General features: G+C 43.2%; 1 protein-coding gene across 2 annotated transcripts in view; it reads right to left on the bottom strand.

The window, feature by feature from the left end:
* The window catches only part of PDS5B (PDS5 cohesin associated factor B), a 3,703,643-nt gene that overhangs the window by 1,529,392 nt on the left and 2,149,206 nt on the right, over positions 1-25,045 (bottom strand). For both annotated transcript variants that reach the window (XM_044073218.1, XM_044073219.1), the window contains exon 21: positions 7,424-7,582. In XM_044073218.1, the coding sequence (XP_043929153.1) occupies positions 7,424-7,582 (159 nt within the window). The remainder of the gene's footprint in view (positions 1-7,423; positions 7,583-25,045) is intronic.

Genomic DNA, 25,045 nt, shown 5'->3' with positions numbered 1-25,045 from the left:
CACCTGAGAGCTGAAGTGAATCAGATCTCCTAGCTCTCTGGCAGTAGTACTGTCTGGTAAGGTGGAAATTTTCTGCTTCAATAATTCCAGCGTGTTCTGTTGATATTTAAACATATGAAATCGGCAAATGAGAGCTCTAATAGCTAGGGTAGCTGAGTGTAGACCTTTTTACCCCATAAGTCCAAGGCTCTGATTTCCTTGTCAGAAGGTATTAGATTTTTAGAGTAACTGGTTCTAGCCCCCTTGGGTCCCTGAGTAATGACCTCTGGGTCAGCTGTAGGGTTCTTGAACAAATACATATGGGTATCTGGCACCATGTAATATCTATCAGGCATTCTGGGAGCAGGGGGCAGTGCATCAGGGGTGAGACCAGACTCCAGGAAGACATCCTCCACCACATCCAGAATGGGAGGAATGGCTAAGGGTTTGTGTTGTGGCAAGGTCCAGGAACTCTATCAGTCTCTTCTTTGATTGGGGGTAGTCCTGAGCCTCCAAATGGAAATGCTCTCTAAGAGAGTTCAAGGTCTCCCCAAATGAGAGGTCCTCGGGGGGGGGTGGGGGGGGGCAGAAGGAATGGATTCCTCAGCATCTGAATCTTCAAAGGCTGCCAGGGGCTGTTGCTCAGTGTCTGAATCCAGAAAGTCAGAGTCCTCAGACTCTGGCTCCGAGAGCACTTCTGGAGAAAGGTCCCTTTTTCTTTTGGCTGGGGTAGCTGGAGCAGACTGGCTTCCCCTGATGAGAGAGATTAAATCCTCAGCCATGCTAAGTAACTGCTGTGACTTGAGCAGGTTGAGTGGTAGGGAGTTGTTGACTTAGCACCGAGCCGGGGGTTTTCCTAGGAGTAGCCTTGTTCTTAGGCTTCAGTCATTCAATGGGCTTAGAAATGGATTTGGCTGGTGGTGTGGCAGGTCTTTGTTTGGCGTCGGTCATCCGAAAAGCCTCCTCTGAAGCCGGTGCCTCCAAAGCAGCTCCGGACCCAACCGTGTGGCTGGTGACTAACAATTCGGAAGGAGAAGTCGGATCCGGCGGCATACCAGACTCCAAAAGGGTCTCAGTAAAGGCCTGCGATGGCTCTACAGCTATTGTCAGGGCCTGTGTATGCACCTCACTGAGTTCCGCTGTGCTAGTGGATGGTAGGCTGGCTGACTTCAAGTTTGAATAGTCTGCAGGCCTAACCTTCTGTGGTCTCTCTCCTTTTCTCTTTTTAGGAAGTTCCATGGTAGACTGACCGATGGACGTCATTAACTACTCTCCCTGAAATGTCTGGCTACAAAATCAGCTCTTCTACGGATGGTACTAGCATTAAATAAGGCACAGAACCGACACCCAGGGATGTCATGGTCTGGGCCTAAACAAGTTACACACAGATTATGAAAGTTTTGGTGTGGTATTTGTTTTCCACAGTGGAGATAAGTTATTTACTTTCTCGACATCGGTTTAAGTGCAAGAAAAGAATCCCCAACTAGGCACTTAGCTTTAGTAGTTTTCTCCCTCACTCTGGCAATGGCCGACCGACGCACTCGCAAATTGCTTCTGCTTTGGGCTCCACAGCAAGAAAGACTGATGTAATACCATCGGCTGCCTCTCTTTATAGTCCTAACGACGTGACATCAGTCTCAGGTGACCTGCAGCCGACGTAGGAGGGGAAATCCTTTACTATGGTATTCAGATCGGCTGAAGGCTAACCAGCAGGGTAACCCACAAGTGATGACTGCAACAGTGAAACACGAAGAACATACTTGATTCTTCAGTCTTGTGTCGGCTTGTAAAGTGACGACTACTAAAGGTCCCTTTATCTGTCCCAAGAGGCCACATATTCAAAGTTTTCTGGGCAAAGTTCTCTGGCCTTTCAGAACCACAAACATTTCCCATTCTTCTAGACACATGAAAAAGACCTCAAAGGTGTGGAAAAACAGACTAACAGCAGACAAGGATTTGTCCCCCTGTTCACTCCTGGTTAGAGTTATCTTTGACCTTGGTCAAGGACACATCAAATGGGGCATTCAGGAAGGACATCTTAAAGCTTTCTGCAAAATCCCACTGATGCATCCTGGGATGGTGGCAAATGATAAGGATGGTATTTGCTACCAAGCCATTCACTGCATTTGACAATAAGCATATGGACACGTCGGTAATGGTCTGTATGGTGACCAACTGTGATTCCAATGCTCGACAGGACTCTACCGTCATGGCACTTAATAGAGATTTCAACAACTCCATTGTAAAATCCTTCTACAGTCTAGATAAGTTAGCCATGTAGTTCAGAGCTCAGAAGTCACAGGTCAGTGAAGCATCAAATGCTTCCAAAATTTCTACAGAACTCTAGATTCCCTGTTTAGGAGAAGAACTGAAGCACACACCTCAGAGAACTATCTAAGTGGCAGCCTCCACTACAACAGAATCCACTAAAGGCCCCTTACTGCAGTGTGCCCTGCGACCAGAAGACAGACAAAAATCTTATCTGGCTTACAAGGGATTGGTTACACTATGTCAGGCTCCTTTTAAAGTGACACGCAAATGGGCCTGCACCAGAAGACTCAAGAAATACAGACTCCTCCTTGGAAAGGTCGTCAGTGGACCAACCTCCTCTCTACCTAAGCAATTCCAAGAGCTCTCCAAAGGAGACGTCTTCCAGAGGAGATCTGGGGGACCCTTCCCCCCCCTCATCACGGTCAGAGTCTTCTGTGAAGGATGCCACCATTTACATTTGTGCTTCCTATGTTCCTCCAAAGAGGAAGTAACCGGGGGGAGTCAGAAGTTGTCGTGGGAAGCCTGAACCTGGGTTTGCCTGACGTTAATCAGTACTGGCTGTCCCACAGACAGATAACAATGAGGAACAGAAGCACATGAAGCTGCAGGTAAATCCGAAAAGATACAGATTACCCCCCACCTAACCCACAAGTGTGACAGGATATTTTCAAAGGCCTCAGTTGCTGAAGCAGGTCAAAGAGGATCTCCTCAGGTCCAAGGACCTGACAGAAGCTCTTCAAAACATGCAACCTAGAGAGGATCTGTGGCAAAAGTTGCCACTGAGTTGTTAAGGGCAGAGGCCCCAAGAGGCACGGAAGGTTTCGACAACCTCAGATTCAACCTTGATCCCAGAGCCCAAACAGAAGCTCCAGGACCCAACTAGATCTGATGCAGGCAAAAGTTGAGCTGATCAAGAAAATTGCTGGAGTCCACAATACTCAGGTTTTCGACTCTGGCAAGAGGACCACAAGGGATATACTCTTATCCAAAATTGCCTGATCAGAAGTGTGGATAGGAGTATAAGAAACAATGATGGGAGTAGTTGGGCCAGATCCTGCCACCCCTGAAACTGGGAGCGAGAATTAGCACCAGCTGGCACTGGGTCATCAAGAAGGGCCTCAACATCCAATCAACATCAACCTCAGTCAGACTCTTCGAAGACCTCACTGACCTAAAAGAAGCCGACAAAGGTGGTAAAGAGGATCAGTGCCCAAACATTTCTTGGAGGAAGACTGGGGATCAGATCTGAAGAAGAGCTGGCTCTGGTGAAAACAGTGGATCTTGTAGGCAAGCAGCAGCTTGCTGTTGAAACACAGCCTGCGCCAACACCACAGCCAAAGAAATGGTGTTGAAGCAGAGGGTCCTAAGGAGCAGGACCTTCATATACTGAGGAGTCCATGGATGTTTTTCCTAGACTCCCTGATCTGTCCTTAGAGGAATTTCTGCCCTTCTCTTTTTGTTGGTTTATTCTTGTTAGACTCATTGGACAACTTTGAAATGGGGAATTGTGCAACAGAAGTGTCAGAGTCACCTGCTTAGGGAGGGAGGAAGCCTTTCGATACAACATTGGACCAATGGTCCAAAACTGCTTGAAGCCCAAACAAAGAAAAAAATTTCACGATTCATCCAAATGAGCAGACCCCAAGCAATACACACACTTTGTGGTTATTCTGTGGCAGGATTTTTATGGCCATGGATCACGAACTTGCTGAAGCCCAAATCCTTGTCTGTTACCTTAAATCTACACTAAAAAAGGAGGGAATCCAGAAATAATGGAATAACAGGTCCAAAAGTAGCTAATACCTAAAGAAAGGGCTCACAAAAAAACTATCATATTTGTGGTTACATAAGGATAAAACGCCCTACTAACAATTACAAAACAAGCAACATAAGAACAAGAGGAAAGCAGTCGACTTCTCCTACGGTGGGGTTTGAGAGAGGGGGAAGGGAAAGACTGAGGAAATCTAGGCAATAAAGAATTTAAGTCATAAGACTTGAAGGTTATGACATTGAGAAGAAGTCTGAACTTATCTGAACCCAAAAGCTGAACCCTGGAATATGCATCTGCCCACTAGTGCAGCAAACAAGATCTAAGGGCTGTTAGGGCACCACCGCATTATGGGAGGGGAAGAGATTAATCCTTGGAATCTAATGTCTAGCTGCTTGGTCTCGGATCCACACAAATCCGATATTCCAATCTGTTGAGGTGGATGAAAAAGCCAACATTACACTAGTTAAATGAGATTAAACAAATGCATAACTTGTAGAGTATTCAAAACAAAAAGAAAGTTCCTCAAGTGCAATAATGAGATGCAGCACAATATCCAAGTCTAAGCTTGGTTTGGGCCATAATAACATATAATCAAATATTTAAATACTTAATGTTAATCAGCAGCAGTGGAAAGGACGTGGGAGGAGGGCTGTCCCTTATAAAGAAAAGTTGTGCAAAATCTTACCATAACCATATAAGTCCTACTCTTCCACTTTGCACAATTCAACATATGGGTTTTACTCCTCTTGCTTCACGAACGTCCGGCCAGTATACAAAAGTTTTCAGTCGCTGCATGGTGCGTGGGATGTCAGACGTGGCTCAGGGAATGTGGGCCATAAAAGTGATGTTTGCACACGTCAGCCCTCAGAACTGTAAGCCCCAGTCGGAACTAGCCCTAGGAAGGGCAATGCCATGCTCCTTTCAACATGGAAGAGAAGGACATCTATGGTTATGGTAAGATTTTACACAACTTTTCTATGTCCTTCCATTCCCATGTTGCAGTATTAAACATATGGGTAAATGCCAAAGCTCACTTTGAAGGAGGGGTGGTGGTCTAGAGGTGGTCTCCAGGAATCAGTGAAGGATAGCCCTAGCAAAACCCACCTTGGCTCTGGAAATGTAATGTTTGGTGAAGGCGTGCAATGACGACCACATAGCCACTTCAAGAATGGTAGGGGTATCCAGACCCCTGAAGAAGGCTCTTGAGGAGTCCATAGCCGTGGTGGAGTGTGCTTCAACAGTACCTAGCATGGATTTCCCATGGTATTTGTAGCAGCAGGGGAGGACTTTGGAAATCTAGGTAGAGATAGTTTGTTTGCTTACTGTCTTCCTTAGGGCTCTGAGGTGGAAGGAGACAAAGAGTTGGTCAGTCTGTCTGATGGGCTTGGTTTTATACAGCTAGAACCTAAATTGACTGTAAACATCCAGGGACTGAAGTACTCTCTCACTGTCCCCCTGTGGGTTAGGGAAGAAGGTAGGTAGGTTGATGGCTTGATTCAGGGACAGGTCATTCACCACCTTGGGCATGAAGGAAGAATTAGTTCTAAGAGTAACCCAGTCATTGGGGAAAACTAGGAAAGGTGGAATAGCCATGAGGGCTTGTAGCTCTGATACTCTTCTGGCTGAGGTCAAGGCCACCAGTAGTACAGTTTTCCATGTACAGTATTATAGGGAAACTTTGTCTGCTGGCTCAAATGGAGGAATCGTGCGGTTTTCCAAATCATAGTTAAGGTCCCATGGAGGGGAAGACGGTTTCATGGGGGGCCTCAGGTGAAGGACCCCCTGTGAGAAAAAGCTTAGATGGGAGTCTGGACACTAGATGGGGAACAGAGGAAGGTATGCTGAGATTGCAAGCAAGTGGGCTTTTATGGAACAGTAGGCCAATCCTGTCTGCAGTAGCTCACACAGTTAAGACAGAACTAGAGGAGTCTCGCTTGCAAGCGGGTCCAATTGTCTTTTGTGACACAAAGAGAATCTCTTTCACTATGAAAGGTAAGATTTTCTTGTATTTTGTTTCCGGGCCTCCTGCAGGACAGTGAGCATGGCCTCTTTGTAAAGGTGTCTGAAGGGAATCAGAATCCTATCAACCACAGGGCGAGGTGCACTAACTGCCACTGTGGGTGTATTTGGGATCCCTTGTGCTGAGTGAGAAGGTCCACTTTAAGGGGTAACTTGCAGTGATTGCCCTTGGATAGTTGTACAGGTATGGGGAACCAGTGCTGTCTTGGCCAGTAGGGAGTCACCAACAAGACTTTTGGTCAATCCTGCTGGATTTTCAGCAGGACCTTCTGGATGAGTGGGAAGGGGGGGGGTGCACAGAGAAACTTCCCCTTCCAAGAGCTTGAGAAGGCATCTGTTGCCAGTGCCTGAGGATGTAGTACCCTGGTGCAGAATCCAAAAAGTTGATTTTTGATGGAGGAGGCAAACAGGTCTATATGAAGTGTACCCCACCAGTGGACCAGATCCAGGAAGACATCCCTATGAAGCATCCATTTGTGGTTTGTGATGGTTCTGCTGAGATAGTCTGCCTGTGAGCTCTGTAGAGGGGGAATGTAGACTGCCTGATGGGTCACTCCCTGTGAGGTGGCCAGTTTCCATACTGGGAGAGCTAGTCTACAAAGTAAGAAAGACTTGGCCCCTCCCTGTTTATTGAGATACCACAGAACTGTGGTATTGTCTATGAAAATCTTTAGTGGACCTTGCTGTAGATAGGGCAGGAAAACTCTAAGGGCCAGGAGAATTGCTCTCATCTCCCAAACACTGATGTGATCTTGTTTGTGTGGCTCTGGCCACAGACCCTGCACTTTTTGATGGCCCAGAGTTGCTCCCGAGCCCAAGACTGAGGCATCTGTATGTATGATCTGTGTGGGTAGGGGTGGGTTGGAGGGGAACACGTGGATTGAAAGTCACTTGTGTCAACCACCACTGGATTTCTAGTTGAGGCATGGGAGGAGGGGAACACTGTACTCCAATGAGTGGGAGTGCTGGGTCCAGACTGACCAAAGGTACCACTGTAACTTTCTCATATGAAGTCTTGCTAATGGTAACATGGGGATAGTTGCTGCCATGTAGCCCAGGAACCTGAGGTACTGTCTTGCTGTCAGTTCTGTTGACTGAAGGACTAGAAGTAGGTGCTCTGTCAAGTTTTCCACCTTTTGGAGGGAAAGTTAGGCTTTCACGAAGTCTGCCTGAATTTTGCACCCCAAGGTGGGGAAGATTTATAATAATGGCCAATCAAGTTGATATTGTGATGTAAACAACCCATATGTTCAAAGAAATGCAGCAAACAACATCCATTAAGGGAGTCCTCCTAATCTCCATCTACTCCACGTAAAATGTTTCATGCAGCACAATGCCACCTACTACAGTACATAAAATTACATAAAAAAATACTACACTTACCCGATCGTTCATCAGCAAATCTTTCACAATGAAATTGGCTACTAAGGACTTCAAAGGGGAAGCAAACTGGTCAGGTGCAAGTAAGGCTATATGGCCAATAGATACCAGCGGAATAATGAGCTGTTCCAGATTGGATGGATCCAGACTCTTGTGCAAAGGCTGAAAGAGAAATACTACTATTAGCTGAAGTGATAACATCTAGCAAAGTATTTCATGAATCACAAATGAGCTGGCACAATAAAAGGTAATGAACATTTGGGTGGAGAATTCACTAACAGTAGATGTATGGCACCATGCACTGTCATTCCAGTAGGAGTTGGTGTAATGGTTAAGGTCTTCATCTTACAGATACAAGATTGGATTCTGACTTCTGATTGTTGGCTAGACTTACAACAATCTGCAGACTGATTACCTAGTATCTACCTATGAATCTGTGTGTGTTATCACTACTGCCGACAGACAACTAGCTCAGAATTTTCTAAAAGCTGCACACGTCCATCCCTGCAAGTTCTAACATGCTGTCAGAGTTGACAATCACTATGCACGAAAAGAGAAAGCACATCCAGGATGCAAGAAGGGGCTCTAACTCATTTCTTTTGGAGCAACAGCTTCAAGTAGTAATATATTGGGCCTCCACCCCCATGGTCTTGTGCTACAGCATGTGTGTTACCCTGTCACTTTCCACCCCATACTCTGGTGACAGATAAAGACAATGCCTTACATCAAAAAGCAACGTAATACATAAAAGTTGGTGGCATACTAGGCTAGTTAAACTGCAACGATGTATAGCAATGCAACATTACTAGCAAGATACAGTACAGCTCCACAGCAAGTTCCATTCTTAGACATTAATCAGCACTCCAGGCACTGAAAGGCTGTACATCACCATATAACTTAAAATAAGCTCATCACCAATCAAGCCACAGAAAAGCAACAAAAAAACAAAATATCTGTCATGGTTGAACTGGAAAGTCCAACTGGGCAGATCCCATTTTCAGCGGAGGCCTGGGGAAGAAAAGCTCCACCACAGCCCATTTATATTAACAAGTGAATTTCAAACAGCTCTCAGAAAAACAGTTACATTTCTCATGAAACAACAAAAACAATTACAAGACAGGTATATGCAGTAAAATATTAACACCAACAAATTATAATTCTATACAGTTGTTCCAGCTGTAAAATCTTGCAGAAGTAAATGGATAGTTACTGCAGAAGGGAAACATTATTATAAAGAAGTTAAGTGTTCTTTCATTTCAGTAAAGAAATATTTGCAAGGAGTTTAAGATACGTACTGAAATTACTTCTAACATTTTCTAGGAAGGGAGATTTTAGTACTGTATAGGTTTGCAAAGAGTTTGAGAGATATAATGAAGTCATAAAATAATGTAGGAGATGAAAGATATTAGTATTATATAGGAGGATAGAGGTAAAAGTCTAAGACAGCGAGCATGGTACAAGATTGTTTCTATTTAGGCTGCCAAACTGGTGTTATCTACAAGGTTTATAACTTGGGTATACAGGAGATGCATGAGAAGAGTACAGCAGTGGATGGGACAATTAGAAAAAGAGCAAAATGAGAAGTATTGTTTAAAGGGGAGGTGAAAAGATATGCATTATTTCAAATGCAAAAGGGAAAGTTGTTAGGGGTGTAATGATTCAAGTAGAGGAGGGCAAAACGTTTGTGCAAAGAAAAAAGAAGTCTGTACTTTCACTAGAGGTCTCAACCTGGTGATGAACATGACCAAGACTGGGTAAGGCATTGTTTGAGCTGAATTTTATAGTTTAGAAATTTATCACTCATTAATACTTGTAAAGGGATGGTGGTCCAGTTGCCTGGAGAAGTAACACGAACATAGTAAGCTCCCCCGATTAATTATTTTCCTTAGTAGTGCTTAGTACAAATTTATCACCAGACTGGAGGTTCCCTGTGGGGCTGTACAGCAATAATATATGTTTTAATGAAGGCATTGTTCAGGAAAATACATCAGTTTGTATGCCATAACAAGCTGAGAGTATGTTGTGTAGTTAAGCTCTAGCCAGTTTAGCTGCTTTAAGGCTTGGCACTGGTGCGCCTGGTGTGTAGTTTTGGTAGCAAATTTAGCTGCTTTGTTATAACAGGAGACTAGTTTGGATTTTAGTACAGATTTGTAAGGATAGGTGAGGCATATACGAAAGTTGGAAGTCAATAGGATGAGGTTATGTTTTTCTTGCTGGGTCTGTAAGCTACTGTTTTGCCCTGAAAGGAAGCCAAGTTTCTGATGGGTCTTTTTACTTGTTTGACAAACATGTTGATCTAATTTAAGACCGTCATCTATAATAATACACAGTAATTTAGTAATTTAGATGTAGCCAAGAAAGATAGTTTTTGATGAAAATAATGTTGGCAAAGAAGAAGAGGGATTGTCAGAGAGATGAAGAAAGTAGACAGGAGTATAAGGAGATGAGAGGTGCGTGGCAAAGAGAGAGGTGGTGAAGGCTAAGGATAAGGCATATGAAAGGGTGGACACTAAGGAGGGAGAAAAGGACCTGTACCGATTAGCTAGATAGAGGGACCGAGCTAGTAAAGATGTGCAGCAGATAAGAGTGATAAAGGATAATGAGGGAAACGTACTCACAAGCGAGGAGAGTGTGTTGAGAAGATGGAAAGAGTACTTTGAGGGGCTGATGAATTAAGAGAATGAGAGGGCAAGAAGGTTGGATGATGCGGGTATAGTGAATCAGAAAGTGCAGTGGATTAGCAACGAGGAAGTAAGGAAAGCTATGAAGAGGATGAAGAATGGAAAGGCTGTTGGTCCAGATGACATTCCTGTGGAAGCATGGAGGTGTTTAGGTGAAATGGCAGTGGAGTTTTTAACTAGATTGTTTAATGAAATCTTGGAAAGTGAGAGGATGCCTGATGAATGGAGAAAAAGTGTTTTGGTACCGATTTTTAAGAATAAGGGTGATGTTCAGAGCTGTAGTAACTAAAGAAGGATTAAATTGATCAGTCACAGCATGAAGTTATGGGAAAGAGTAGTGGAAGCTAGGTTAAGAAGGGAGGTGATGATTAATGATCAGCAGTATGGTTTCATGCCAGGAAAGAACACTACAGATGCGATGTTTTCTCTGAAGAGTGTTGATGGAGAAGTATAGAGAAGGTCAGACGGAGTTGCATTGTGTCTTTGTGGACTTAGAGAAAGCATATGACAGGGTGCCTCGAGAGGAGTTGTGGTATTGTATGGTGAAGTCGGGAGTGTCAGAGAAGCATGTAAGAGTGGTACAGGATATGCACGAGGGTAGTGTGACAGCAGTGAGGTCTGCAGTGGGAGTGACGGATGTGTTTAAGGTGGAGGTGGGATTACATCAAGGATCAGCTCTGAGCCCTTTCTTATTTGCAATGGTGATAGGTTGACAGACGACATCAGACAGGAGTCCCCATGGACTATGATGTTGGCAGATGACATTGTGATCTGTAGTGAGAGTAAGGAATAGGTGGAGATGACCCTGGAGAGGTGGAGATATGCTCTAGCAAGAAGAGGAATGAAGGTCAGCAGGACTAAGACAGAATATATGTGTGTGAATGAGAGGGAGGATAGAGGAATGGTGAGGATGCAAGGAGAAGAGGTGGCGAAGGTGGATGAGTTTAAATACTTGGGATTAACAGTTCAGAGTAATGGTGAGTGTGGAAGAGAGGTGAAGGAGAGAGTGCAGGCAGGATGGAGTGGGTGGAGAAGAGTGTCAGGAGTGATTTGTGACAGACGAGTACCAGTAAGAGTGAAAGGGAAGGTCTACAAGAGGGTAGTGAGACCAGCTATGTTACATGGGTTGGAGACAGTGGCATTGACAAAAAGGCAGGAGTTAAAGCTGGACGTGGCAGAGTTAAATTTATTTTATTTATTTACATTTGTTTACCGGTAAAGTCCGACTGGACACGGGTCCATTTTCAGTGGAGGCCCGGGGAGAAAAGCTCCACATTACAATAGAATGCAGTACATGAGAGAACAAAATATAGAACATACAATTGATTTTAATACACAATAGGTTAGAAGTTAACAGTTTTAGTTCAGTAGACAGTCATTGAGGTACATAGTAAAAACATTGAGGTAAACTGAGTAAGTGAGTTAAAGATGTTAAGATTTGCACTGGGCGTGACAAGGGTGGACAGGATTAGGAATAAGTATATTAGAGGGTCAACCCAGATTGGAAGGTTTGGAGACAAAGCCAGAGAGGCAAGATTATGTTGGTTTGGACATGTGCTGAGGAGGGATGCAGACTATATTGGGAAAAAGATGCTAAGGATGAAGATGCCAGGTAACAGGAAAAGAGGAAGGCCTAAGATAAGACTTATGGATGTGGTGAGAGAGGACATGCAGGTGGTTGGGTGTGACAGAGCAAGATGCAGAGAACAGGAAGAAATGGAAATAGATGATCCGCTGTGGCGACCCCTAACAGGAGCAGCCGAAAGAAGAAGAATGTTTTGGGGTAGGTAACATTAGTTTTGTTTAAATTAGATTAAAGAGGAGGTTTGAATTTTTCCGTCAGGTTTTTATTGAAGAGAAAGAAATCTGGGTGATTTCTTGTGGTCTGGATATTGTGGGGGCTGTACATATTAAAGTCAAATCATCTGCATATTGTCCTATAACTGCTTGGTGTATGGCAGTGTGAAGCTTGTTTATAAAAACATTAAAAAGAAGGGGTCCAAGAATAGAGCCCTGAGGGCCACCTATGGTAACTGGAAGAAAGGTCCTGTTGCCATCTGACTGCTTGTTGCCTTTCAGATAGATACTTAAGGAGCCATTTAAGGGAGGATACAGAGACAGAGAGAGCTATAGAAGCGATTTCAGCTAGTACATGTTGGTGTGATACACTGTTGAAAGCTTTGGTTAGGTCTAGGAACACAGCTGACACTAGGTTACCATTGTTCCTATGCTGGCTTATAGTGTTAGTGAAGTGTAGGAGGGCGGCGGTGGTTATGCTGTGATGGGGTCTGAAACCAGGCTGTGTTTCTCAGAGCAGATTATTTGAATATAGGTGATACAGAAGTTACGCATGAATACATTTCAAGTATTTTTGATAGGTGAGAGGGGATTGCAATGGGCCTGTAGTTAATAAACTCTGTACATGGTAGTTATTAAATTCTGTAGCTGTGCTACCTTTGTGTAAAGGTAATAATGGATTTTTTTCCAGATGGAAAGAACACATTTTTTCAGCTATAGCTTTATTTATCAATATAGAGACTGGAAAACCAATTGCATCTGCTGCCATTTTTGTCTGAGAGGAGTTTATCAGCAATTAGGGTGGTTGGTATCAGCTTATGCAGGAGTTTTTTTTTAATGGTGGAGGTGGGCACTGGGCTGAAGTCAAATAGGTGAGAATATTTAACAGATTCTGCTGGCACTGACAGGATAATAGAAGTATTAATGTTTATTAGGAACAATATGGCCTTTATAAAATAGTTGTTAAACTGTGAGGGAATCGAATCAGTATTATTGTTGGATGTTAATTTGGCCTGGATGTAAAACCTTGTTTATGGATGTCCAAAATGTTTTGGATTGTTTTAATGTTTATTTTGGAGGATGTTACAATATGCTTGCTTGTCATGTTTTACTTGGTATTTTGTCCTATCCATTAGTTGCCTGGAAAGTTGAAATTTATTTTGTCTTCTATTTCTGAGCCACTCTTTCCAGGCCAGGTCACACTGTACCATCAATTTCTTAGTTTCCTTAGTAAGCCATGGTGCAGGACTGGATTTGACTATTTTTGTATATACTGGGGCAAGGTTATTGAGAATTTTTAGGAATATCTCATTGAAGTGCACAACAGCAAAGTCTAAGGGCACAGATATTAGTATTTTCTAGTTATATTCTCTTAAGGATTTGATAAGAATGGGTTTGTCAAAGTTTTTTGAGTTACGAACTTGGTTGTAAATTGTGCATTTATCATGGATATTGTAACTTCTAAGAGCGTACGTAGGTTGACAAGTCACTTATGCTGTCAGGAAAGCTACTAGCTACCCTAAATTTGCTTTGTCTATTAGTAAGAATCCAGTCTAAGGTTGAGTGCCTACCAGTACTTTTGCAGACTCTAGTAACTGATGCAATTAACTGCGTAAAGCTGCACAGGTTTCTGAAATCAGATGGGGTATTGCTACTAATAATCTGCCAGTCTATTATTTAGGTCTCCTAGTATTGTTGTCTCATGTTGTATATGGTGTGATATTGAATTTAGGATATGTTTCACAGTGGTAATGTTTTTACCTGGTGGGATACACATAGCTTTTAAAGCATTTTCCTATTACTGATTGTGAGATGTGATATGAGGAGTTCTGCATTATTAAACTGTGGTATCTCTTGGACATATGCAGTTATATTTAGGAAATTCTTGCGGATGATGGCAATGCCACCTGCCCGCTTTTTTTCCTAAAGAGAAACAGGTACACCTGCAGGCAAAAGTCGAACAAATCCACAGCAAAGTGTAATCCAAGAAGCAGATTTTGACCACTACAGCAACAAGCAGCAAAAAGCAGTGTAATAAAAACAAAACTAAACTAGAAATAAAACAAAAAATTTAATAACAAAAAGGTAAGAGCTTTCGCAGAACACAGTTTCCTCAGACCTTGATGGAAGACAACAGACTACAGCCCTTATCAAGAGAGCTGCACCAATCACACAGACGTCTAAAAACCAAACAGTAAAAACACATTGCAGATACATAATTTAAATATGACATCAATAGTGAGATCTGCTGGTCATTCAAAAATAAAATTGCTGAATCACTCAGCTCAATGAAGTAGGCCACACTTATGAAGCACCGGCCTTGAAGTGTGTAATTTTAAACCAGGTTTAACATTGGCTCACAGTTTAATAATTCAATGTAGCTTCTGCACTCTGCCCTGTTCGCAATATCACCACCCTGTAAGGTTCTCAGTTAACATTTCAAGGATAGCAAATCTGAAACGATGGTCAGCACCACATTCCAAAATGTTTTGCTAAAGCATTAGCCATCCTCTTATTCCTGATATCCTCTACATGCTCCAAAATCCTGTCTTTCAACATCCTATTCGTTCTGTCAACATAGTAAGAGTCACATGCTTGACAAAGTCAAGTAAACAATGCTGGCACTTTTTTTCTCTGTCAAGCCTAATCATACTGAAACCAGGTGGGGTAATTACATTGTCATTTATGCCTTTTTCAGTTGCAGTTCTGTAGCTATGATTATGTCTGGGGAATATGTGGCAATACGAGCATGTATGTATTGGATTTTATTGCACATATTTCCAAGATTGACATTTAGGAAGAAAAGGCTGGAAATGGGAAAACAGGAGGAAAAAGTATGGTTTATTTAATACTGTGATGTTAGTGTGGGGTTATTGATGTTGTGTGGGGCCAAGGTTTGAATGAATGCTTCCACTGATATTTTAGGAAGAAATTTTAAGTAGTAAGAAGTCAAATAGATTTGTGTTTTCATTTTACTGGATTTTGCATGGTAACATACTTAAATTTAAGATACCTGTAACTGAAAAAAATCTAAGGAGGTTTGCTTGTACAGTGTGGGTGCTGTGGTGATTGACAGATTTGGTAAATGTTGTAGTAGTGATTATACGTTTGTAGGATTATTAATTACGTTTACTTGGGAGGAATGATAGTTGGTAGAGACTGCTAATATGCTGAGTGGCACACTAATAGGGCTTGAGTAAGAGACATTTTTATCAATATGCAAGTTAGATTTTACATAAGATATTAGTACAGTAGAATGTTACTGGGCAAGATTAGTTCTAGTTACAGCAGCATAAATTCTAAAAGGACAAGTTGGGTATAGCAATTTAAACAAGTCAGAAATGCTAACTGTATGGCAACTGTGACTGGGCTATGTTCTGATTGTTTTGATGCAGAGATAGGTTGGAAATGTAGGCGTGGAGTCGAGATATTTTAGAGTATACTGGGTGGGTGGGAATTGGTGGTAGGGGAGCACAGTGAGCCCAAGCAAAGACAGGGTGAATGTACTGGGGCCCAATCACTCAATCAGCAAGGTAACAGTGTTGAGAAAAACAATCAGCAACCTTTGGCTATGGCAACAATAAGGTTTCCAGAGATAACTATTAGTTGAACAGTACAAAACAGACGCTGAAAGAGGAAAAAGGACAACTACAAGTAGCAGTAGACAAAGCCCAGGAAAACTAAGCAGAAATTTACATGTGTGGTTAAGCATTTAGAGAAACAGCAGCAAGATACTGTAGTAAAGGAAAAAGATGGAGTAGTAGTCTGAAAATGAAAGCAAAGCAAATAGTTTGTCCTGTTTCAGTGGGGGTGATGACCAGCTACGTATTAGCAGTTATTCTGTACTACAAAAAACCCCTGCTAAACTGACTGCCCATTATTATGGGCTAAAGTATATACTAGTGGTATGCAGTGAATATAAAAAGTGGACACACCCCTGTTAACATGCCAGGTTTTTGTGATATAAAAAAAAAAAAAAAAAAAAAGACCACAAAAAATCATTTCAAAACTTTTCCCACCTTTAATGTGACCTATAATCTGTACAATTCAATTAAAAAACAAATCTGTTAGGGGAAAAATATAAAAAATAAAAAATGTACAATAAGCTGGTTGCATACGTATGCATGCCCTTAAACTAATATTTTGTTGAAGCACCTTTTGCTTTAATTACAGCATTCAGTCTTCTTAGGTACACACCTGTCTGGCTGAAGCAGCTTGAGGAGCCAAGGGATCCAGAACAGGAAATTCACGTCAGAGATGGGAGTGAACCAAACCATAAAGAAGATGTGGAGAAATACGAGTCCACATTAATTTGGAACATCTCTAATAAGGGAATTTTCCACTCATGAGGTGTTGGGTCCTTGAAAAAGGAATCACCTTTATTCCGTCTGAACAAACAAATATGGCAGAGACTACACTGGACTTAAAAACGTTCACACGTAACATCCTGCTGAAGATGCAGTTTCCATCTACTGATCCAGGTACTATCAATAAAGTGCAGTTGTGCACACTTACCATAAATTTAGACGTTCGAGTGTATTCACTGTTGCAGTCATTACATTAGGGTAATCTGCTGGCAGGTTGCCCTCAGTCGGCTGAATAACAAATTCTTGGGTCCTGCATCGGTTGCTGTCTCCTCTTCCATGACGTCAGGTCATCAGGGGTATAAAACATGCAGCAGACACCATTTCAGTCAGTTTTTCTTGCTCCAGATGTCAGGTGCCCCCCAAATAGGGAGCAAAAATATGTGCACACACACACATTATATATATATATATATATATATATGGTTTCACTGTTGCAGTCATTACATTTGGGTAGAATCCCAAAGCTATGAATGGGAGGGTGGAATTATACAGCATTAGGAGCAGCGATAAGGCCCTGCAGGACAGCAGTTGCAAAGTCTGCCCAGGATTTAGAAAAGAGAGGTAAATGGTAATGTTTTGTGAACGTATATACTGAGCTCCAAGTAGCAGCTTCTAGAATGTCTCTGGTAGGAACCCCTCTGAGAAACGCTGCTGAAGTAGATGCAGCCCTGGTGGAATGGGATCTGATCCCCTTGGGGAAAGGTTTACTGTGGTGCAAGTAGCATAAACGAATACAATGGCTTATCCATTTTGAAATAAGTCTGCTTTGATATAGCCTCTGCCCCTGCAGCAAATGCCACAAGTAGGTGCTCAGACTTTCTTAGAGATTTTGTCTTGTTTAAGTAGAATCTTAGTTGTCTGTGTACATCCAATGAATGCAGAATCCGCTCCCCCTTGGTTCTGCAGATTTGGGAAAAAGGTTGGCAGATGAATGGTCTGGTTAAGAGCCACACTGGATACCACCTTAGGCATAAAAGAAGGATTGGTCCTGAGGGCCACCCTGCCCGGATAAGAGATAATGAAAGGCTTCACTGCCATGAGAGCCTGTAGTTCTGAAATCCTTCTAGCTGAAGTGACTGCTAAAAGAAAGGCAGTCTTCCAAGAAAGAAATGTTATGTCTGCAGTAGCAGCTGGTTCAAAAGGACGTAGGGTGAGTTTTTCCAGCACAAAATTGAGGTCCCATGCAGGAGTCGGTGCTCTCCTGGGAGGTCTCAAATTTTAGGCCTCTCTGAGGTACTGCTTTAGCAGGGGATGACAAAAGAGAGGAGGCTCTGTGTTGTAATGAGCCGAGATGGCAGAGGCATGGATTTTTATAGAAGAAAATAGATAGGCCCCTGTGAAGCATCGCAGTTAAATATTGCAAAATCTGAGGAATACTGAGCATTGCTGTGTTTATTCCTTGTGCTTGGTTCCAGGCACAGAATCTCTTCCATTTGTCAGCATAAGATTTTCTAGTACTAGGCCTTCTACCCTCCAAAATGACATCCATCACAGGTTTACTGAGAGATGTGATTGGTGAAATTAGTTGATTAGCCATGCTGCAAGATTCAGAGTTTGGAGCCGAGTGTGCAGAATTTGATAGTCCTGCTGAGACAATAGATGAGGTGTCTGAGGCAAGTACCATGGAGGAAGGTGTGACATATTCCTTAGAAGAGGGTAACAGTGTTGGCGAGGCCAGTCCGGAGCAATCAGAATCATTTTTGGTTTTTCCTGTCCGACTTTTAGTAAAACCTTGGAGAACAGAGGCAGAGGAGGAAAGGCATAGACTGATAGGTTTTTCCAGCTGAAGGATACAGCATCCACTTTCCAAGCTTTTTTGTGATAAATTCTTGTGCAGAATTTGTCTAACTGGTAGTTTTGGGAGAGGCAAAAAGATCTATGTCTGGGCTCCCCCATTTTTGTGTCAACATACTGAAGATTTGCGGATCCAGTTCCCATTCGTGTGGGTCCATAAGATTTCTGCTTAGGTCGTCTGCCAGAGTATTTTGCTTTCCTGGCAGGAATTGAGCTTGTAGATGTATCTGGTAAGTCAAGGCTGTGTTCCACAAGGCCATGGCTAGTCTGCAAAGGGAGTAGGAGTGGGTACCCCCTGCTTGTTTATGTACCACATAACTGTGGTTTTGTCCGTCTTTATCAATAATTGTCCTGGATGAAGGAAGTCCTTGAAAGCTGTCAGAGCATTCTGTACAGCCAGCATTTCTTTCTGGTTGATATGTAGGTGCATTTGATTTGGGATCCATTCTCCCTGAATGCATCTCCCTGAAAGATGGGCCCCCCCAAGCATAGTCAGATGCATCTGTAGTCAGGGTTTGGGTGGCAGGGGGGTAGAATGAAGGACAGTCCCTTGTTTTGGTGACAGGCTTCTACCCACCAAAGGAACTCCTGTTGCAGGCAAAGAATGAGAGGAATCATTGTTTCCAGGCTGTGACAATGTTGACTCCATAAGCTTTTTAGGTACCATTGAAGTTTCCTCATATGCAGTCTTGCATATGGAATTAGTAGAATGCAGAATGCCATGAACCCCAAAGCCTGCAGAATTTGTCTGGCAGATAGCTGGGTTTTTGTGGTCACTTGTTTGAAGTATGTTATCAATTGAATTTGTTTGTCTGGGGTGAGGTAAGCCATCTGGGCAGTTGTATTCAAGCTTGCACCCAGGAATGTAATTATTTGAAAGGGTACCAGTTGTGATTTCTTTTCGCTTATGGTGTGCCCCAGGCATGTTAGAAGCCTTTTTACAAATGCCAGATGTTGTAGAAGAGTGTCCTTGTCTTCTACCTGAATTAGACAATCGTCCAGATAAGGATAAATTTGAATGTTTCTTTGTCTGCAAAATGCAATCATAGGTTCATACTAGGCTATCTGCCCAAGGGCATTTATAAGCCTAGCCCATAGTTATGTGGCTTTCGCCACCCCTTTAGTTTGAATAAAAACTATGCCTATCATTTTGCTGTGCCTCTGTCAAGCAGTGACACTGAAGTAATCCCTGGGGTATATCTGCAATCTCCCATCCATTGGTCAAGATTCCTCTTGAACAAGGCCAGAGAGGTGCTCTGCCTCACATGTACCGGGATTTTGTTCCACAGCATAGGGAGTCTCTGGGTGATGAATCTGTCCCTCCAGCATGTTCTATTTATAACCGTGTCAAGGTTTAAGTCTCCGCCCTTGTGGTTCTGAGGGATCTAGATTTTTTTGAGGTGAAGCATATTCATCAAATCTGGGTTTGACATGGCCTTATATGTCAGGCACAGGTCACCTCTGAGCAAGCGGTATGAGACTGAATAGAGCTTGAGTTCTTTCAGTCGGGCAGCATAAGACATATTTTTGAGACCCTTTATCCTTTTGGTGAGGAACTTTTGGGGCCTTTCAAGCTGCAGCAGGTGTCTGGTCAGATACATTCGAACGGGCATTGTACTCAATCATAGGTCTAATGAGTGATGAGTACAGGGGACGATGACCTCCCTTGATCTAGATGTGAATCCCTTCATGATCAGGTGGGCGATATAGAAGGTTTTCCTAACTACTTTAGCAACATGAGTGTCAAACGATAGGCTACTGTCAACCTGGGTCCCCAGATCCCTGATGACTTTTTCTGTGCTCAGTGGATTGCCATCTATATGGTAGCTAGGGGTAACCTTGTTTTTCCGAAGGGTATGACTATGCATATTTTGGCGTTTAACTTCAGGCCATGGCTCTGGCACCAGTTATCCATTTCTGTGAGGCCCTTCTGGAGGATATCTGTGTCAGATGTGTTTTCGACTATGGCGCCCAGTTTGCAGTCATCTGCAAACTTTGTCAGCCATAACCCTCCTGTGTTTGCTTGTACTTCAGAAAAGTAGATGCCGAACAAGAGTGGACCCAGGACTGAGCCCTGTGGGACACCACTTGTGACAGGCTTTGAGTCTGACATGGCTCCAGCAACTCTGACCCTGTGGGTTCTGTCACTTAGCCAGTTTGCAACCCATCTTGTGATGTATGGGTTTACATTCAAGCTGGGGTGCCAATCACTGGTGCCAGGCACTTTGTGAAGACCGTGGGTGAAGTAGATAAGCCAAACGGCAGTGCAGAGAACTGATAATGCCCAACAGCCTGCTTTGAAGCGGAGGTATCTTCTGCAAGTTTCCCTGATTGGGATATGCAGGTAAGCCTCTTTTAAGTCTAGAGTTAGCAACCAGGTATTCTTGCCTAGCATAGGCAGTAGCTGTTGTAGAGTCAGCATCTTGAATTTTGGAATGTCCAGGAAAGTATTTTGAATGGATAAATCCAGAATTGGACACCATGATTTGTCTTTTCTGGGTACCAGGAAAAGTCTTGAATAAAAACCTTGTCCTTTTTCCTTTTCTGGTACTGGTTGAATAGCCCCCATATCCGTGGGGGACAGGACTTGTTTCTGAGCCTCTGCCCACTGATTTGGTGGCAGATCTGGCCATCAGTTCGAAAATGGCAACGTGTGGAAATTAAATCTGTACCCCTGGGATACTATATTTAAGACCCACTTGTCCTGGGTAATTAGATGCCAATTTTGTGCATGAAGTGCTAGTTTCCCCCCCAAAGGGGCTGCCAAAAGATAAGTGCTTGGAAATCGCAGAGGAAAGTCATTGAGGCTGTTAACCGTAGGGTGGTGCTTTGCTACTTCCTGATTTGGAGGCAGAGGCACCCCATTGTTTTGTCCTGTAAGATACTTGTGACTGAAACCTGGAGCATTTGGAGTGTGAGTTTGACCTGAGCGGCACTGTTGAGTACAGGAAAGGACCAATTCTTAAGCAGGCCAGTGCCTACTGAACCTGGGTGGCTGCACTTACAAGAAATCTTTTTCAAAACAACTTCTGCCTTATTACCAAACAGACTGTCCTGCTGTAAAGGAGCATAAAACAATTTAGCTTTAACATGATCAGGCAGATTTTTATCCTTGAGCCAAGCATGCCTTCTTATCACAGATCCAGTTACGGAGGCCCTGCAAGAGGCCTCCAAGGAATCAAAACCACATTGCAAAGTATGCTTTCTAACTTGTTCAGCTGAATGCAATAAATCTTGTAACTCTATTTTCCACACAATCAGAAATAAACAAAATTTTCTATTTCAGTAAGCCCAGGACATGCTGTTGATATTTAAGCATATGAAATTGACAGTTTAAAGCCCTGATTGACAGGGTTGCAGACGTATAAACCTTCTTAACCAATCCATCCAGCGCCCTGGAGTCTCTATCAGAATGGGTAGGATTTTTAGCAGTAGAAGCCTTAACACCCTTGGGACCCTGAGAAATAGTTTCAGGGTCAGCAGTAGGATTTTTGAAAAGAAACTTGTGGGAGTCAGGAGCCCTGTAATATCGGTCTGGCTTCATAGGAGCCAGAGGCACGGAATCAGGAGCCATGCTGGATTCTGAGAAAACATCAACAATGTCTAAAACAGGAGGTATAGCCAAAGGCCTATGCTGTGGAAGACGAAGAAAATCATTAAGCCTATTTTCGGATTCTGAAAAATCCTGACTCTCCCAATGAAAATGTTCCCTTAAGGTATGCAAAGTCTCTCCAAAAGAAAAATCCTCAAGAGGAGAAGCAGAAGGGATGGATTCTTCTGCATCAGAGTCCTCATAAGGGGGGATAGAAAATTCCTGATCAGAAGAGGAATCAACAGAAATGGAAACCTGATCTGAAGATTCATAATCAGTGCCTTGCCTAGGCCTCTTAGCAGGAGGGCGTTGGAACCCCCTGATCAAGGTAATTAAATCCTCAGCCATTTTGATCATTTGTTTTTTAGGCATAGGGGCCTGAGCACGTGGCTCATGCGTCAGTTTTATAGACACAGAAGTTTGTTTTGGCCTTGTTTTTGATGATGGCGTCAGTTTAATATACAAATTTTTACGCCTGAAAACACCCGCAGAAGCCGGTGCCTGCTCAGCGGCTCCGGACCCATCCAAGGGAGAGACATCCGCTGGTTCAATACTTGAAGAATCTCGCGGCATACCGGACTTCGAATGGGTATCTGTAGAGGCCTGTGACTCAAAAGTAGTGGGCAACAGGGGCTATGAAAGCACCTCACTGAGTACCGGCGACAGGCTCAGGAGAAGCTTTGTCGGTTTTGGACCTTGACGGTCTGTCTCTGTCTGTTTCTTTGCATTTTTTGTGAATTCCGGTAGTCTGATTGCTAACCGACGACATTTCAGGATAGTTAAATCTTGAAACAAAAATATACCGACGCTTAATAGTGCGTTGGTTAAATTTAGCACAAAACCGACAGCAAGACACGTTGTGGTCAGGGCCTAGGCAAGGAATACAGTACAAATGAAAATCCTTATGAGGTACTTGCTTCCCACAAGTAATACAATTATTAACTTTTACTGACATCGGTAAGGAGCAAGAAAAAGTTCCCCCCAACGGGGTACTTAGCTTCAGTTTGAAGACTTCGGTTCTGAAACTCGAAAAAGTACAGTTTTGTACCTACCATAAATGTAGATGTCCGAGAGGTATGCATCTGCAGTCCTAACAAATGGGTTGTCCTGCCTCAGGCAGCCCTTCGGTCGGCCGGATTCCAAAGTCTGGGTCTGGCCTCGGCTGATGTCGCACTTCACCCGACGTCATAGCTGCTGTTAACCGGGTATAAAGGCATCAGCCGACGCCATTTTCCTCAGTGTTTCTTGCCCCAGATGCCAGGTGCCCTCTAGGAAGGCTAAATTTGGATAAATGCAAATGTTTCCAAACAATAGAGAACAAATAGAAATAAACATGTATATACATATATACAAACAAATACACCATAATAGATTCCCCCAGCTAGCTACAAGATGGGCAAATACCCTAGGAGTACCACAGAGGGAAGGAGGGTGGGTAATCCTGACTGCAGATGCATACCTCTCGGACATCTACATTTATGGTAGGTACAAAACTGTACTATGTCCTTCAAGGATGCATCTGCAGTCCTAACAAATGGGTAGAATACCATAGCCAAACTGGTGGAGGAGGTACTAAGAAGATTATGGTGTAGTTAAGATCCCTTGCAAAACAGCAGTGGCAAAACCTGCTCGGGATCTGGAGTATAAAGGTAGATTTTAATGCTTGGCAAATGTATGCACGGAGCTCCAAGTAGCAGCCTCTAAAATGTCTTTGGTAGCCACTCCTCGTAAGAAAGCTGTAGTAGTGGCTGTAGCCCTTGTGGAGTGAGGTCTGATGTTTTCTGGAGTTGTCTTTCCATGATAAGAGTAACAAAATCTAATGCAATTTCCTATCCATTTTGAGATTGTCTTTTGAAATTGCTTTTCCTTCCATTCCTGTTGCATATGCTACCAGAAGCTGGTCAGTTTTCCTATTGTTCTTGGTTCTGTCCAGGTAGTAGCGCAATTGTCTATGCACATCCAAGGTATGTAGTAGTCTTTCCCCCCTGTTCTGTGGGTTGGGGAAGAATGTAGGTAGGTGGATTGCTTGGTTTAATGATACCCTGGAGACCACCTTTGGCATAAAAGTAGGATTAGTTCTCATGGACACTCTATTCTGATGGAAGATAAGGAAGGGCTGTACTGCCATTAATGCCTGTAATTCAGAAACCCTTCTTGCTGAAGTGATTGCAAGCAGGAAAGCAGTTTTCCAAGATAAGTACTGTAATTCTGCTGTTGCTGCTGGTTCAAAAGGGGGAAGTGTCAACTTTTCTAACACAAAGTTCAAGTCCCATGTAGGCAATGGTGGCTTTACATTTTTAATTCCTCTCAGGAACTGCCTGAGTAGAGGATGAGAAAAGACTGGAGGATCCATGTTGTATTTTGCTGAAATTGCTGACGCATGAATCTTAATGGAGGAGTAGGACAGGCCATTGTGGAAAAGCTCTGCTAAGTATTCCAGGATGTTAGCTATGTTTGCCAGTGATACATTTTCTCCTTTTGCTGCACTCCAAATGAGATATCTTTTCCATTTTGCTGAATAAGTTTTTCTTGTTGAGGGTCTGCGAGCCTCCAAGATAATGTCTTTAACCCTTTGAGATAAATCTGGGTTATTTTGTCTTATGCAATGTTCCAAGCAGCTAGCTGCAGTGTTTTCAAGTTTGGATGCAGGATTTTGAAGTTGTTCTGTGTTAGCAGTAAAGGAACTAGGGTAGAGGCCATGCGTGTTCCCGAGACATACTCCTCAGTAGTGGGTACCAATGCTGCCTCGGCCAGTCTGGAGCTATCAGGATGATCCTTGGGTGATCTTCTTTGATCTTCAGTAGCACTTTGTGCATCAAAGGAAGAGGTGGGAATGCATATGCTGTCAGGTTTTCCCAACTGAAAGATAGGAGTCCACCTTCCAAGCTAGTGGGTGGTATGTCCTTGTGCAGAATTTTTTCAATTGGTGGTTGTGTGGGGATGCGAATAGGTCTATTTCTGGTAGTCCCCATTTCTTTGTAATGGATTTGAAGATGTCTGGATGCAGCATCCATTCGTGGGCATCCGTGGTAGTTCTGCTTAAGACGTCTGCTAGTATATTTTCCTTTCCTGGCACAAATATTGCCTGGAGCTGAATGTTGAGGTTCAGGGCCACATTCCAGAGGTCCATTGCCATCCGGCATAGAGGATATGAATGTGTGCCTCCCTGTTTGTTGATATACCACATAACTGTGATGCTGTCCGTCCTTATCAGCAAATGACCCTGTTGAAGAAACGGTCTGAATGTCTGAATTGCCAGCTTTACTGCCAGCATCTCTTTTTGATTTATGTGTAGGTTCAGCTGGTCTTGAGTCCATAAGCCTTGTATGCACTTGCCCACCATGTGTGCTCCCCAACCGAGGTCTGAGGCGTCTGTGGTTATAGTCTGGCTTGG

Source organism: Protopterus annectens, chromosome 5.part1 (genome assembly GCF_019279795.1).
Source record: "Protopterus annectens isolate FY-2018-M chromosome 5.part1, PAN1.0, whole genome shotgun sequence".
Lineage (NCBI taxonomy): Eukaryota > Metazoa > Chordata > Ceratodontiformes > Protopteridae > Protopterus > Protopterus annectens.
This window is presented reverse-complemented; position numbering and strand designations above follow the sequence as displayed.